This window comes from Ursus arctos, unplaced genomic scaffold (genome assembly GCF_023065955.2).
Source record: "Ursus arctos isolate Adak ecotype North America unplaced genomic scaffold, UrsArc2.0 scaffold_70, whole genome shotgun sequence".
NCBI lineage: Eukaryota > Metazoa > Chordata > Mammalia > Carnivora > Ursidae > Ursus > Ursus arctos.
In genome coordinates, this window is record NW_026623090.1 from 15,429 (window position 1) to 31,920 (window position 16,492).

The 16,492-nt window shown below is 38.2% G+C and overlaps 1 protein-coding gene across 1 annotated transcript in view; it reads left to right on the forward strand.

The window, feature by feature from the left end:
- Positions 1-16,492, forward strand: part of LOC125283093 (UDP-glucuronosyltransferase 2B31) — a 26,554-nt gene continuing 10,062 nt past the window's right edge. The window contains exons 1-4 of the mRNA XM_057308914.1: positions 1-929; positions 5,191-5,339; positions 13,109-13,240; positions 15,078-15,165. Coding sequence (XP_057164897.1) covers positions 206-929; positions 5,191-5,339; positions 13,109-13,240; positions 15,078-15,165 — 1,093 coding nt within the window. The 5' untranslated portion in view covers positions 1-205. The remainder of the gene's footprint in view (positions 930-5,190; positions 5,340-13,108; positions 13,241-15,077; positions 15,166-16,492) is intronic.

Sequence of the window (16,492 nt, forward strand, 5' to 3'; positions counted from 1 at the left end):
ATAAAACACATTTGTATACAAATGAAATCATCTGCCTTTGGCTTTTTCCACTTGACATCCCAATGCTCTGACTGCTCATATACTGTGTTTACTTTGAAATGTAAGAGTTACACTTTAACTTACTGATTGATTTCTCCTTGGAGATAAGTACAAGCAATGGGAGATGGAAACAGGAATTTGAAAAGAAGCACTGCATTCCACCAGGATGTCTATGAAATGGATTTCAGTTCTGCTGCTGCTACAGCTGAGCTGTTACTTCAGCTCTGGGAGTTGTGGAAAGGTGCTGGTGTGGCCCACAGAATACAGCCACTGGATCAATATAAAGACAATCCTGGATGAACTTGTCCAGAGAGGCCACGAAGTGACGGTTCTGACATCTTCAGCTTCCATTCTTGTTGATCCGAGCAAATCATCTGCTATTAAATATGAGGTTTATCCTGCACATTTACTTGGAAATGATTTCGAGGATTTTTTCGGAAAAATGCTCAACATATGGATATATGACTTGCCAAGAGATACATTTTGGGCATATTTTTCACAAATGCAAGAAATCTTCTGGGAATATTCTGACTGTATTCAAAAGTTCTGTAAAGATGTAGTTTTGAACAGGAAACTCATGACAAAACTACAAGAATCAAGGTTTGATGTCGTTCTTGCAGATACTGTTGGACCCTGTGGCGAGCTGCTGGCGGAGCTACTTAAAATACCTTTAGTGTACAGTCTCCGCTTCTCTCCTGGCTATGCGTTTGAAAAGCATAGTGGAGGACTTCCATTCCCTCCATCCTACGTGCCTGTTATTTTGTCAGAATTAAGTGATCAAATGACATTCATGGAGAGAGTAAAAAATATGATATATGTGCTTTATTTTGACTTTTGGTTCCAAACATTTAATGAGAAGAGTTGGGATCGCTTTTACAGCGAAGTACTAGGTAAGTCATGTTTTTAATTGGTAGCATGAGGTTGTAATTCTTAGCGCCTAGGAAGGTGAGTTTGTATAAATACAAAGTCAGAGGAATTTGTCTTTTATAAATGAAATGATGAAATATAAAATGATCTCTGAAACTCACAAATATTATGGAAAGACTTACATGACAGGGCCAGTTAGAACCCTGTGGTCCATTATTTAGTACCTTACACTCCAGGTAGTCAATGACCACAAATTAAAGCTCTGAGGATTTCTTGAATCAACTACATATCTATTCTTTGTGTTTTTCTTTGTAATACTTCAAAAAATTTTTTTACTTTTTTCTGGATAAAGTGTTTTAACCTTCCTTTGTTATTTATTAAATACAGGGTGAAAATGTTACTTTTGATGTGCTTTACTTTTTAGAGTAATTTTAAGTCACAGCATATTGAGTCAAGTTTTCCTACATAATCCTTGCCCACACACGTGCATAAGGTCCCCCATTACGAACATCCCCCACCAGAGTGGTACATTTACAACTGATGAACCTACATTGACACATTATTACCATCCAAAGTCCATAGCTTACATTACAGTTCACTCTTGGTGTTTTACATTCTATAAGTTTTAACAAATTTATAATGATACGAAAACACCACCATTACATCAAGGTAGTTTCACTGCCTTAAAAATCCTCTCTGCTGTGCCTATTTCCCTCATATCCATTTTACTTTACTTTTTCCTTTTAAAAAAAAAAGGCATTCAAGGACTGCCTGGGTGGCTCAGTTGGTTAAGCATCTGCCTTCAGCTCTGGTCATGATCAGGGTCATGGGATTGAGCCCCATGTCGGGTTCTCTGCTCACCAGGGAGCCTGCTTCTCCCTCTTGCTCTGCCTGCCACTTCCCTTGCTTGTGCTCTCTCTCTCTCTGTCTTACTTATCAAGTAAGATCCTTTTTTTTACAACACATTAGAAACTTCACTATCCTTATGAAGCAGACATGTTAAGTGAGGAGTCACGTATTTCTAGTACAACTGTCTATAGAGCATTGAGGATATTATTTTCACTTGTTTCCCTTCTTTAATTTAAAAATGTAAGTGTTGTGTCGTATTACCTGAAAGAGTCCTTCAAAATTGAAAGAAATGGTGGCTATATCCCAGACTCAGGAATCTATAATACGAAGTTTCTAATGATTACATATTCTTTCACCAGGGCTTATAAATCATGATGTAAAGGCCTAAAATCTTGTTGAAGGGTACACACACACATTAATAGTTCACATTTTTTAAAAACTATGTTACTCCATTAAAGAAAAATGACCCAAAACTAACAGTGCACATATGTATTTCCATACTTGATGAAAATATTCCAGTTGTTATTTGCAAATATTATTTAATACACAAATATTATTAGAGCTCCTAATGTGAACCAAGTGCAATGGTAAGTACAAAGAATCAAGGCATACCTTCAAAACCTCACAGTTTTCTTGGAAAATCTAGGATCAAGGGAATAACTTGCTAAATTATAAAAATGAGACTTAGTACTCTAGAGAAAGGTGTTTCCATTGGTTAATTGATTGGGGAGCTCAAATAATTGTTTACATTTGCATCTGTTACTTTTGCGGCATTTCAGAGTAAACAAATGCATGTTTAATTTGATACTGGCTTAGGTTTAATGATTGGTTATGATTGTGAATATACTACTGTGATGTTAGAAATGAGTCTCTTACACTTTGTCTTTCATATATACGTATGAATGATATATATATAAAGATGTAAATATATATTTGCCTCATTATACATGTTTGTACCATATATGTGTTCCATTATCAAACTGCAAATATTTTGAAACATTTTTGACTACATTATTCCAAACTCCTTTCAGAAAATCCCCTAGTATATTCACATTGCATTACTCTCATTTCCTCTACCTGTTGCTTTTTGTGGGGTTTTCTACTGATTTATTTACTCTTATTTTTCTATTAAGTTTTAATTTTAATTGCAGTATAGGTAAGAGAGAGTGTTATATTAGTTTTAGGTGTACAATATAGTGATTCAGCAATTCTGGACATCACTCCCTGCTCATCACAACTAGTGCCCTCCTTAATCCCTATCACCTATTTGACACATCCCCCCACCCGCTGCCCCTCCAGTAACCCTCAGTTTGTTCTCTACAGTTAAGAGTCTACTTCTTGGTTTGTTTCTCTCTCTCTTTTTGTCTTTTGCTTATTTCTTTGGTTTCTTAAATTGTACATATGAGTGAAATAATATGGTATTTGTCTTTGACTTATTTTACTTAGCATAATACTCTCTAGCTCCTTGCAAATTGCAAGATTTCATTTTTTTAAAGATTTTATTTCTTTATTTGAGAGAGACAGAGAAAGAGAGTGAGAGAGAGAGGGAGAGAGAATCTGAAGCATACTCCACACTGAGCGCAGAACCCCACTCAGGGCTCCATCCCATGACCATTAGATCATGACCTGAGCCAAAACCAAGAGTTGGAGGCTTAACCAACTGAGCCACCCAGGTACCCCAAGATCTCATTCTTTTTTATGGCTGAGTAATATTCATGATAAAAATATACCACTTCATTTTTAGCCATTCATCAGTTGATGGACACTTAGGCTGCTTCCATAATTTGGCTATTGTAGATAATGCTGCTGTAAACACTGGGGTACGTGCATCCCTTTGAACAATTATTTTTGTTTGCTTTGGGTAGATACCTAGCAGTGCAATTGCTGAATCATAGGGTACTTCTATTTTTAACTTCTTGAGAAACCTCCACACTTGTTTCTTGTGTCTGTTGGCCATCCGTATGCCTTCGTAGGAGAAATGTCTGTTCATGTCTTCTCTCCTTTTTTAAATTGGATTATTTGGTTTTGGAGTATTGAGTTGTAGAGTTATTGTTTTGGATACTAACCTTTTTTCAAAGGTCATTTGCAAATATCTTCTCCCATTCAGTACGTTGCCTTTTAGTTTTACTGATTGTTTCCTTCATTATGCAGAGGTTTGGTTGTTTTTCTTTCTTTTTTTTTTTTTTTAACTTTGATGTAGTACCAATAGGTTATTTTTGCTTTTACCTCCCTCCCCTCAGAAGATATATCTAGAAAAATGTTCCTATGGCCAATGTCAGAGATATTACTGCCTGTGCTCTCTTCAAGGATTTTTATGATTTCAGATTTCACATTTCGTTTTTTAATCCATTCTGAATGTATTTTTGTGCATGGTGTAAGAAAGTAGTCCAGTTTCATACCTTTGCATGTAGCTGTCCAATTTTCCCAACACCATTTATTGAATATGCTATCTTGTTTCCATTGGATATTCTTTCCTCCTTTGTCAAAAATTAATTGACCATATAAATGGGTTTTCTATGCTGTTCCATTGCTCTATGTGTCTGTTTTTGTGCCAGTACCACACTGCCTTGATGACTAGAGCTTTGTAGTATAACTTCAAGTCTGGAATTGGGATAGCTCCTGTTTTTTTCTTTCTCAAGATTGCTTTAGCTATTTGGGGTCTTTCGTGGTTCTATACAAATTTTATTGCATTAAATGTATAGATTGCTTTGGGTAGTATATACAGTTCAATATTTGTTCTTCTAATCCATGTGCACAGAATGCCTTTCCATTGCTTTGTATCCTCTTCAATTTCTTTCATCAATGTTTTATAATTTTCAGAGTATAGATCCATCACCTCTTTGGTTAAGTTTATTCCTATGTGCTTTATTATTTTTGATGCAATTACAAATGGAATTGTTTTCTTAATTTCTCTTTCTTCTGCTTCATTATAATTAGTATATAGAAATGTAACAGATTTCTGTACATCGATTTTGCATCCTGTGACTTTAATGAATTAATTTAACAGTTCTAGCACTTTTTTGGTAGGTCTTTAGGGTTTTCTACATATGGGATCATGTCATCTGCAAATAGTGAAAGTTTTGCTTCTTCCTTACCAATTTGGATAGCTTTTATTTCTTTTTGTTGTCTCATTGCTATAGCCAGGACTTCCAATATTATTTGGAATAAAAGTGGTAAGAGTGGATATCCTTGTCTTGCTCTTGACCTTAGGGCAAAAGCTCTCAGCTGTTCCCCATTGAGTAGGATGCGCACTATGGGTTTTCCGTGTAAGGTCCTTATTTTGTTGAGGTATGCTCCCTCTAAACCAACTTTGTTGAGACTTTTTATCATGAATGGATGTGTACTTTGTCAAATGCTTTTTCTGCATATATGGAAGTGATCATATGGTTTTTATCCTTTCTCTTATGGATGTGACGTTTGGTTTTATCCCTTCAGGAAGACCCACTACATTATCTGAGTTAATGGGGAAGGCTCAAATATGGCTCATTCGAACCTACTGGGATTTTGAATTTCCTCGCCCACTCCTACCCAATTTTGAATTTGTTGGAGGACTCCACTGCAAACCTGCCAAACCCCTGCCTAAGGTAACTGATTCCTGTTTCTTGTTTTATTTGCTCTGAGGCATTTCACTAGTATTCTAGCTTAAAAAGACCATTCCTCAACAATGTTTGTGTGTCCCAACGATATCTGCAGGCAAATCCAATGTTTACGTGCTGTCACTCCAACATTTACACCATTCCTCGTCTGAGATCCCAAGGTTTGACATTTTAAAGCATTAAATTGTTTGTGTAGCCTATGAGAACATGTGTTTTCTGCCACACACCTAAGCTGGACAAAATCTCAGTAAAGAACATTGGGGGAGCAGTGTTCTCATCCTTAGAGCTGACTGACAAAATGAGCACAGAGAAAACTACACTGTATATATAATAAGGACCATAAATTTTTTTTAATAATTTTTTTACTATATTATGTTAGTCACCATACAGTACACCCCTAGTTTTTGATATAAAGTTCCATGATTCATTACTTGCATATAATAACCAGTGCTCCATGCAATACATGCCCTCCTTAATACCCATCACCAGTCTATCCCATTCCCCCACCCCCCTCCCCTCTGACGCCCTCAGTTTGTTTCCCAGAGTCCACAGTCTTTCATGGTTCATTCCCCCTTCTGTTTAGCGCCCCCCTTCTTCTTCCCTTTCTTCTCCTACCGATCTCCCTACGTCTTATGTTCCATAAATGAGTGAAACCATATGATAATTGTCTTTCTCTGCTTGACTTATTTTGCTTAGCATTATCTCCTCCAGTCCCGTCCATGTTGCTGCAAATGTTGAGAAATCGTTCTTTCTGATGGCTGAGTAATATTCCATTGTATATATGGACCACATCTTCTTAATCCATTCATCTGTTGAAGGGCATCTCGGCTCCTTCCACGATTTAACTATTGTGGACAATGCTGCTATGAACATTGGGGTGCATATGGCCCTTCTCTTCACTACGTCTGTATCTTTGGGGTAAATACCCAGTATTGCAATTACTGGATCATAGGGTAGCTCAATTTCTAACTTTTTAACAGACCTCCACACTGTTTTCCAAAGTGGCTGTACCAACTTACATTCCCACCAACAATGTAGGAGGGATCCCCTTTCTCCACATTCTCTCCAACATTTGTTGTTTCCTGCCTTGCCAATTTTTGCCATTCTTCCTGGTGTAAGGTAGTATCTCAACGTGGTTTTGATTTGAATTTCCCTGATGGCTAATGATTTTGAATATTTTTTCATGTGTTTGTTAGCCATTTGTATGTCTTCTTTGGAAAAGTGTCTGTTCATATCTTCTGCCCATTTTTTGATTTGATTATTTGTTTCCCGTGTATTGAGTTTGAGAATTCTTTGTAGATCTTGGATACTGGTCTTTTATCTGTAGTGTCATTTGCAAATATCTTCTCCCATTCCATGGGCTGCCTCTTAGTTTTTCTGACTGTTTCCTTGGCTGTGCAGAAGTTTTTTATCTTGATGAAGCCCCACAGTTCATTTTTCCTTTTGTTTCTCTTCCCTTTGGAGATGTGTCATGAAAAAAGTTCCTGTGGCCAATGTCAAAGAAGTTGCAGCCTATGTTCTCCTCTAGGATTTTGATGGATTCCTGTCTCACATTGAGGTCTTTGATTAATTTGGTGTGAGAGAGTGGTCAAGTTTCACTCTTTTGCACGTAGCTGTCCAATTTTCCCAGCACCATTTATTGAAGAGACTGTCTTTTTTCCACTGGATGTTTTTTCCTGCTTTGATTGCTTTATCAAAGATTAGTTGCCCAAAAAGCCAAGGGTCCATTTCTGGGTTCTCTATTCTGTTCCTTTGGTCTATGTGTCTGTTTTTTGTGCCAGTACCATGCTGTCATTGTGATCAGAGCTTTGTAGTACAGCTTGAAATCTGGCAACGTGATGCCCCCAGCTTTGTGTTTCCTTTTCAACAATTCCTTGGCAATTCGGGGCCTTTTCTGGTTCCACACAAATTTTAAGGGCTCCTTGTTCTAGTTCCTTGAAAAACATCTTTATTATTTTGATTGGGATGGCGTTGAAAGTGTAGATTGCTCTGGGTAGCATAGACATTTTAACTATATTAATTCTTCCAATCCATGAGCATGGAATATTTTTCCATCTTTTTGTGTCTTCTTCAATGTCTTTCAGGAGTGATTTATAGTTTCTAGAACATAGATCCTTTACGTCTCTGGTTAAGTTAATTCTGAGATAACATATGATTTTTGGTGCTATTGTAAATGGGATAGATTCCTTAATTTCTCTTTCTTCAGTCTCATTGTTCATGTATAGAAATGCAACTGATTTCTCAGCATTGATTTTGTATGTAGCCACATTACTGAATTGCTCTATAACTTCTAGTAGTTTGGGCGTGGATTCTTTTGGGTTTTCCATATAGAGTATCATGTCATCTGTGAAGAGAGACGGTTTGACTTCTTCTTTGCCAATTTGGATGCGTTTTATCCCCTTTTGTTGTCTGATTGCTGTTGCAAGGACTTCTAGTACTATGTTGAATAATAATGGTGAGAGTGGGCATCCTTGTCGTGTTTCTGATCTTAAGGGAAAGGCTTCCAACTTTTCCCCATTGAGAATGATATTCGCTGTAGTCTTTTCATAGATGGTTTTTATGAAATTGAGGAATGTACCCTCTATCCCTACACTCTGAAGGGTTTTAATCAGGAAAGGATGCTCTATTTTGTCAAATGCTTTTTCTGCATCAGTTGAAAGGATCATATGGTTCTTGACTCTTTTCTTGTTGATGTGATCTATCACACTGATCAATTTGCGAATGTTGAACCACCCTTGCAAGCATCCCAGGGATGAATCCCACCTGGTCATGATGGATAATCCTTTTAATATACTGTTGGATCCTATTAGCTAGGATCTTGTTGAGAATTTTGGCATCCAACGTCATCAGGGATATCGGTCTGTAATTTTCCTTTTTGATGGGGTCTTTGCCTGGTGTGGGGATCAAGGTAATACTGGCCTCATAGAATGAGTTTGGTAGTTTTCCATCTGTTTCAATTTTTTGAAACAGTTTCAGGAGAATAGGTATTATTTTTCTTTGAATGTTTGGTAGAATTCCCCAGGGAATCCGTCAGGCCTTGGACTCTTGTTTTTCGGGAGGTTTTTGAGAACTGCTTGAATCTCTTCATAATTAATTGGTCTGTTTAAAAAAATCAATTTCTTCCTGTTCAGACTTGGTAGTTTATAGGTTTCCAGGAAGGCATCCATTTCTTCCAGGTTGTTTGATTTATTGGCATAAAGCTGTTGATAAAAGTTTCTAATGATCCTTCCCTATTTCATTGGTGTTGGTTGTGACCTCTCCCTTTCCATTCATAATTTTATTAATTTGGGTCCTTTCTCTATTCTTTTGAATAAGTCTGGCCAGTGGCTTATCGATCTTATTTATTCTTTCAAAGAACCAGCTTCTAGTTCTGTTGATCTGCTCTACTGTGCTCCTGCTTTCTAATTCATTGATCTCCGCTCTAATCTTGATCAACTGCTTTCTTGTGCGTGGGTTCTTCTGTTCCAGCTCCAGCTACTTGAGGTGAGAATATAAAAACTGCATTTTAGATTTTTCTATTCTTTTGAGTGAGGCTTGGATGGCTATGTATTTTCCCCTTAGGACTGCCTTTGCAGTGTCCCATAGATTTTGGACCATTGTGTTTTCATTCTCATTGGTCTCCATAAATTGTTTAAATTGATTTTTAATCTCCTGGTTCATCCAATCATTCTTGAGCAGGATGGTTCTTAGTTTCCAAGTGTTCAAGTTTCTTCTAAATTTTTTCCTTGTGATTGAGTTCCAATTTCAAAGCATTGCAGTCTGAGAATATGCAGGGAATAATTTCAGTCTTCTGGTATCAGTCGAGACCTGTTTTGTGACCCAAACTATGGTCTATTCTGGAGAACGTTCCATGTGCACTCGAAAAGAATGAGTATTCTGTTGTTCTGGGGTGTAGTGTTATATATATATATATCCGATCTAGTATATCATTCAAAGCTCTTGTTTCTTTGTTGATTTTCTGCTTAGATGATCTGTGTATTGCTGATAGTGGAGTGTTGAGGTCTCCTAGTATTAAGGTATTTTTATCTATATGTCTCTTTATTCTGGTTAAGAGTTGGCTTGTGTAAGTTGCTGCTCCCCAGTTGGGGGAGTAGATATTTATAATTGTCATATCCACTTGTTGGATACATCCTTTAAGAATAATATAGTGTCCTTCTGTATCTCTAACTACAGTCTTTAGTTTAAAATCTCATCTGATATGAGAAAGGGTACCCCAGCTTTCTTTTGAGGTCCATTGGCATGAAAATGGTTTTCCATCCCTTCACATTCAGTCTGGATGTATCTTTAGGTTCAAGATGAGTCTCTTATAGACAGCAAATGGATGGGTCGTGTCTTTTTATCCAATCTGCAACCCTGTGGTATTTTATGGGAGCATTTAAGCCGTTCACATTGAGAGTGATTATTGAGAGATATGATTTTAATGATGTCATGTTGCCTGTAAAGTCTTTGTTTCTATATATTGTCAATTTCTGTTCTGTATCACTCTTGGGGCCTTTTAACTTTTATAGAACCCCCCCTTAATATCTCCAGAAGGGCTGGCTTCGTGGTTACAAAATTGGTCAGTGACTGGCGATCTTGGAAGGTCCTTATTTCTCCATCAATTCTGAATGACAGCCTTGCTGGATAAAGGATCCTTGGCTGCATGTTTTTCTCAGATAGAGCTTTAAAAATGCCATGCCAATCCTTTCTCTCATTCCAGGTCTGTGTAGACAGGTCTGACATAATCCTGATACTTTTGCCTTTGTATGTGAGAGATTTCTTTGCCTGGCCGCTTTCAATACTGTACCTTGGATCTAATATTTGCAAATTACACCATGACATGACGTGGCGTAGGTTTGTTGTGGTTGAACTTGGGAGGGGTCCTTTCTGCCTCTTGGACACAAATGCTTGTTTCCTTTGCTAGATTAGGGAAGTATTCAGCTACAATTTGTTCAAATATCTCTTCTAGACCTCTCTCTTTCTCCACGCCCTGAGGGATGCCAATGATTCTGACATTGGAAAGTTTCATTGAGTCAGTAATCTCCTGTAACCTACATTCTTGAGATTGGATTTTTTTGAGCCAAGTTTCTGTTTTAACTTTCTCTTCTACCATCCCATCCTCCAATTCACTAATTCGTCCTTCTGCCTCATTTACCCTGACTCTCAGAGCATCTAGTTTTGACTGCATTTGATTCATACCATTCTATATTCTGCCAGATTCACTCTTATTTCCACCCTTAGAGATTCTATATTCTCGTTAATATTTTCATTAATATTTTTTTCAAGCCTACACATCATCTTGACCATTGTCACTCTGAACTCCATTTCTGACAATTTCCTTATATCCATATCCATCAGTTCTGTGGCAGAGGCCACAGACTCATTATATTTTCTTTGCTGGGGGGGATTTCTCGTTCTCGTCATTCTGATGAGGAGAGGTTGTGGGGTTGCCCAGAGCCCAAATTATTGACCAGGAGCCAGGCAGTGTGCATTGTTTTATAGGGACCTTAGGGATGTGGGCTTCTTGATTTTTCAGCCTGCCTTCTGGGGGAGGGGCCTGCCACGCTGATACTCAGGCAACCCTGTTTGGGTAGAGTCGCCCTGTCCCCTGTGAGGGGGGGAAGGGGATGGGCACAATGTAAGCCAGTATTCCCGGGCTTTTGTTCTCTGGCAGCTTGACCTGGTGGTTTTCCGTGGCTCTTCTGAGAATCAGAGCAGCAGTGGCCACATCCTAGCCTCTGTCTCAGAACAGAGAGATCACAGTCCACTTTCCACTGAGCTCTCTTGGCCACCTTAACTCTGTTTCTGTCAGTGCTGCTAAAAACCCTGCAGCGTTCTGGGTTGTGCACCCCACAGGCAGCATCGCAGCCCTCATTTCCAGGGCCCACACGTGTCTGTCCTTTGTGCTTCTAACCCTGCCAGCCACCCCCCCCGATCCCATGTGCGCTCCCGAGTTCTCTGTTTCAGTGTGGTTTGCACACACTCCGGAGCGCCAATTTTCAGTCTGGTCGCGTGAGCACTCCCAAACTCCCGGTTTCAGCCTAGTTCGAGTGCACGCTCCGGAGCTCCGGTTTTCAGTCTGGTCACATGCACATTCCCAGGCTCACATCTCAGTCTGCTCTCTCGCGGGTGCCAGTCCGTGAGTCCACCCGCTCCCCCCTGCAGGTGGCTACTGCTTCCCGGCACCCGAGCACGATGGCTCCCTTCCCCTTCTGTTTCTCTTCCGATATCTGTGAGAGGATTCACAGCTCCCCGCTTCGTACCTCAATACTCAGCGCTGGAGATGTTCATTTGTAGAGACCCAGATGTATCTTCCTGCATCTCAGGCTGATTCCGTGGGTGTTCAGGATGGTTTGGTACCTATCCAGCTCAACTTGGGACCGGCTGAGAAAGGGGACCCCTACTCCTCCGCCATCTTAACTCCTCCCCTCAGGACCATAAATTCTGCATAGTTAATAAGGACAAAATAATTTCAACCACTTATATCTGAAAAAAACCATAGTATAAAATTGCAAAAGAATTCTGTTAGCGTATAAGATGATATTCTTTACGAAAGAAAGCAATAATGTAATCCGTTTTAAGCTGATACCTTTAAGCCATAATTGAAAAACAATCATCTTTCATTGAATGATTTTATGATCTCTTCAACATTTTGTTTGTCTGCCTTCTTATTGGTAATAAGATGAAACTAAGATCTTATTTGATGGTTAACCTAATATCAATTTTGATTACAAATGTGTAGGTGTATATAGTAACTTTCTCAAGGTCTAAATCCTGAGGCAAAGCTAGCAAAAGTTCTGTTCAGTCTAACCCAAGTGTCCATCAACAGATAAATCCATATACAAAATGTATTTTATACACAATGGAATATTAGTCATAAAATAGAAGACAATTCTAACACATACTCCGACGTGGAAATATTTCAGGACATTATGCAAAGTGAAAGGGGGCAATCACAAAAAGACAAATACTGGGTCACCTGGCTGGCTCAGTTCTGAAGTGTCTTCCTTTGGCCCAGGGCGTGATCCTGGCATTCTGATATTGAGCCCCGCATCAGGCTCCTCCTCTGGGAGCCTGCTTCTTCCTCTCCCATTCCTCCTGCTTGTGTTTCCTCCCTCACTGGCTGTCTCTCTCTGTTAAGTAAATAAAATCGTTTTAAAAAAAAAGACAAATACTGAATGATTCCACTGATATGAGGTATGCAGATTAGTCAAATTCACAGAAATACAAAGTATAATGATGGTCACTAAAGATGGTGAAGGAGGGAATGGGGAATTGCTATATAATGGGTACAGAGCTCCAGTTTAGTGAGATGAAAAATTTCTGGTGATTGTTTACCCAACGGTCTAAATATACACGTTATGGAACTGCATACTCAGGAATAGTTAAATGGTAAATTTTTGTGTGTTTTATGACAATTTAAAGATAAAAACAGCCATTACTCTAATAACTCCGGATAATATTCGGTATCACTCTTTAGCTGTTTGTAGAAATTCTTTTTTTTTTTTTTTTTTTTTAAGATTTCTTTCTTTATTTGAGGGACAGCAGTGGGGCTGGGGGGAGGGGAGCAGAGGGAGAGGGAATACCCAGCAGATTCCCTGCTGAGTGTAGAGCCAGACTCAGGGCTCAGTCTCACAACCCTGAGATTATGACCTGAGATGAAATCAAGAGTCAGACGCTTAACTGACTGACCTACCCAGGCACCCCTGTAGAAATTCTTTTCATACTGTTTGCTGTGCTATTCCTCTGTTGTGATGGAGTAAATTCTTTCTTCACAGGAAATGGAAGAGTTTGTCCAGAGCTCTGGAGAAAACGGTATTGTGGTGTTTACTCTAGGGTCGATGATCAAAACCATGCCGGAGGAAAGAGCCAATACGATTGCATCAGCCCTTGCCCAGATTCCACAAAAGGTTACATAAAGTAACTTAGTCCTATACAATTACTTAATATGTTAAACTGTGTAAAGGATCTAATTACCCTTTCCTTCATGACACGGAAACCATTATGATAGTTCCAATTGATCTCAGACATAAGCAAAATATACATGCCAAGTGCTAAAGTCGTACAGAAGGTGTTTTGATGATAACTTTGGCATTAACACTGAGATCAGAAAGAAATATATTTAGTAGGTATATATTTAGCAGGGTGAGGGTAAAGTTTGCTATTATAATGTATCATAGGCAGATACAGAAATCACCAAATTCTGTCCTGTCATTCATTTCTTTTCCTATGGGATTTCCAAGGGCACTGAATATCTCATAGATGTTCTCAGAAAGGAGCTAAATTTCAAGTTGTGTTCAGCAGGAACCGATAAAAGTCTGAAAAGCATCATGCAGTTTACACTTGCCGGATGCTCCAGGTTCCTTTCCCTTCCCCTAAATTTTGGAGATAAGCCTATTCAGTATGTTGTTCAGAGAAAGGATGGTCAGGGCTCACCAAGCTATGTCTAGGCATCCATCCAGCCTAGATGATTTAGAGAAAGAGAAAAACTGACATGATTGGTGGAGTGGGCCCTATTAAGAGTAAAAGAGTAAGATAAATGAAAAGGGGGGAGATGGGTCCCTCCCTCAAGGTGACCCTGTGCTTAGTAATATGTGGTTCCAAAAGGACTTTAACTTATCAGAATAATATCTCCTCCTGATTAAGGAAGGAAATGGAAATATATTGAGTCAACCAGAAACAAGCCTAGCATGGCAAAGTTTTAGATGCCTCTTTCTACATGAAACAGAGAAGTAAATTATTTTCAATATATACAAAACACCTGCAGTATTTTGGTTTTTGTCAACTACTTTTTAGTTTACTGATATAGTTTCTCCTTATACTAATGTTTGCTTAATATCTAAAGTTACTTAAACATTCACATAGCAAATATATGTTAACCAATGTAAATTATTATCCAGTTTATGAGGATTGCTGGGGAACTCTAAAATCAATCTATTTTGGTACTGGGAATGGAAATTGTTTGGGTATAGATCTCATATTAATCAATTGTGTCAATGCTTTGTAGTCCACCATTGACGTGTTAACAATCAATTAAGTAAAATTTAGCAACATCACAGCTTTGGGTTTTTTTCAACAGCTACACTGTTATTTCTGAAGTGCTAACAGGCTCTTCTTTGTAACATTTAAAGAACTTCCAAACCAAGAAATAGTAATAATAATCTGGATTCATGTAAACATGTAATTATTTATATTAATAAATTACTAATAAAAAGAATTATGTATTTTGCACAAGCACCAGATGGCATATTTAGCTTTTTGTATATCAAAAGATGTAAAACTCTAATAAAATAACTCATGGAACAAGTGGATATAAGTGAACTCCGTTCTGTAACACATAAAAAGAAATAAATAGGTTAATATTACATTGGAAGATGAAAGCGATTATAATAGATAAAACAAAACACATGTGTATATCTTAGTAATTTCCCACTGGTTTGAGGTAGAATTATAATAACTGCCTAAAAATTTCTGAAATACTTGAATTTGTCACTGATAATCTCATTTGTCTAATCTCCACGTGTGAAACATCATGATTACATTCATACTTGATTGAATATAAAAAGAAGTAACAAAATGTGGGTATTTTATTATACCAGTGCTTTAGTAGCCTCATTTTTAATATCTTTTGTCCTTATTCTCACTCAGCTAAAGGGGTCTGACTAGATTATCTCTTAATTTCCTTAAAATTCTATCATGCTAGAACTTCAAAGTTCAACTCATGAAATAAGGTATTGTCTTTAACAGGTTCTATGGAGATTTGATGGCAAGAAACCAGACACCTTAGGGCCAAACACTCGGCTGTATAAGTGGATCCCCCAGAATGACCTTCTTGGTAAGAATCTGGAAGACACTGAATTGAAAGTAATTCTAAACAAAATGATAAGAGTTCCCAAGGGGCAAATTGATTGAACATTTATTACTGAAAACCTCAAAAACAAAACTTAACTTCCTTACATTTACTTTGCAGACTTACGGGTGGGGGGGGAGATAAGATACGGCATGTTATTATACACAGTACATTCCTTATGGCCAGAATCAAAGTATCTTTATTTCATGTGTAATTTCTTCTCAAAGGTCATTTTTTTATTTTTTAATTTAAATTCAAATAGCCAACATATAGTACATCATATAGTACATTCAATATAACAGTGCTCATCACGTCACGTGCCATCCTTAATGCCCATCACCCAGTTACCCCATCGCCCCATCCACCTCCCCTCCACAACCCTCAGTTTGTTCCCCATAATTTAGAGTCTCTCATGCTTTGGCTCCCTCTCTGATTTCTTTTCATCTCTTTTCCCTCCCTTCCCCGGGATCCTCTGTGCTATTTCTTATAGTCCACATATGAGTGAAACCGAAAGATAATTTTCTTTCTTTGATTGACTTCTTTCATTCAGCATATCCTCCAGTTCCATCCATGTCAATGTAAATTGGAAGTATTCATCCTTTCTGATGGCTGAATAATATTCCATTACATATATATACCACATCTTCTTTATCTAGTCATCTGACCATGGTATCTCAGCTCTTTCCACAGTTTGGCTATTGTGGACATTGTTGCAATAAGTATTAGGGTGCAGGTGCCCTTTCAGATCAATACATTTATATATTTGGGATAAATTCCTGGTAGTGCAATTGCTGGGTCATAGGGGAGCTCTATTTTCAACTTGTTGAGGAACCTTGAAACTGTTTCCCAGAGTGGCTGCACCAGCTTGCATTCCCACCAACATTGTAAGAGGGTTCCCCTTTCTCCACATCCTTGCCAACATTTATTGTTCCCTGTCTTAATTTTAGCCACTCTGACTTGTATAGGGTGGTATCTCATTGTGGTTTTGATTTGTATTTCCTGGAAGTCAGGGGTTGTTGAGCATTTTATCATGTGTCTGTTGGCCATTTACATGTCTCTTTGGAGAAATGTCTATTCATGTCTTCTGCCCATTTCTTGACTGAATTATTTGTTTTTTTGGGGGGGTGTTGAGATTGATAAGTTCTTTATAGATCTTGGATACTAGCCCTCTATCTGATTTGTCATTTGCAAATATCTTCTCCCATTCCCTAGGCTGCCTTTTAGTTTTGTTGACTGTTTCCTTTGCTGTGCAGAATCCTTTTGTCTGGAGGAAGTACCAAGAGGGCATTTTTGCTTTGTTTCCCTTGCCTTT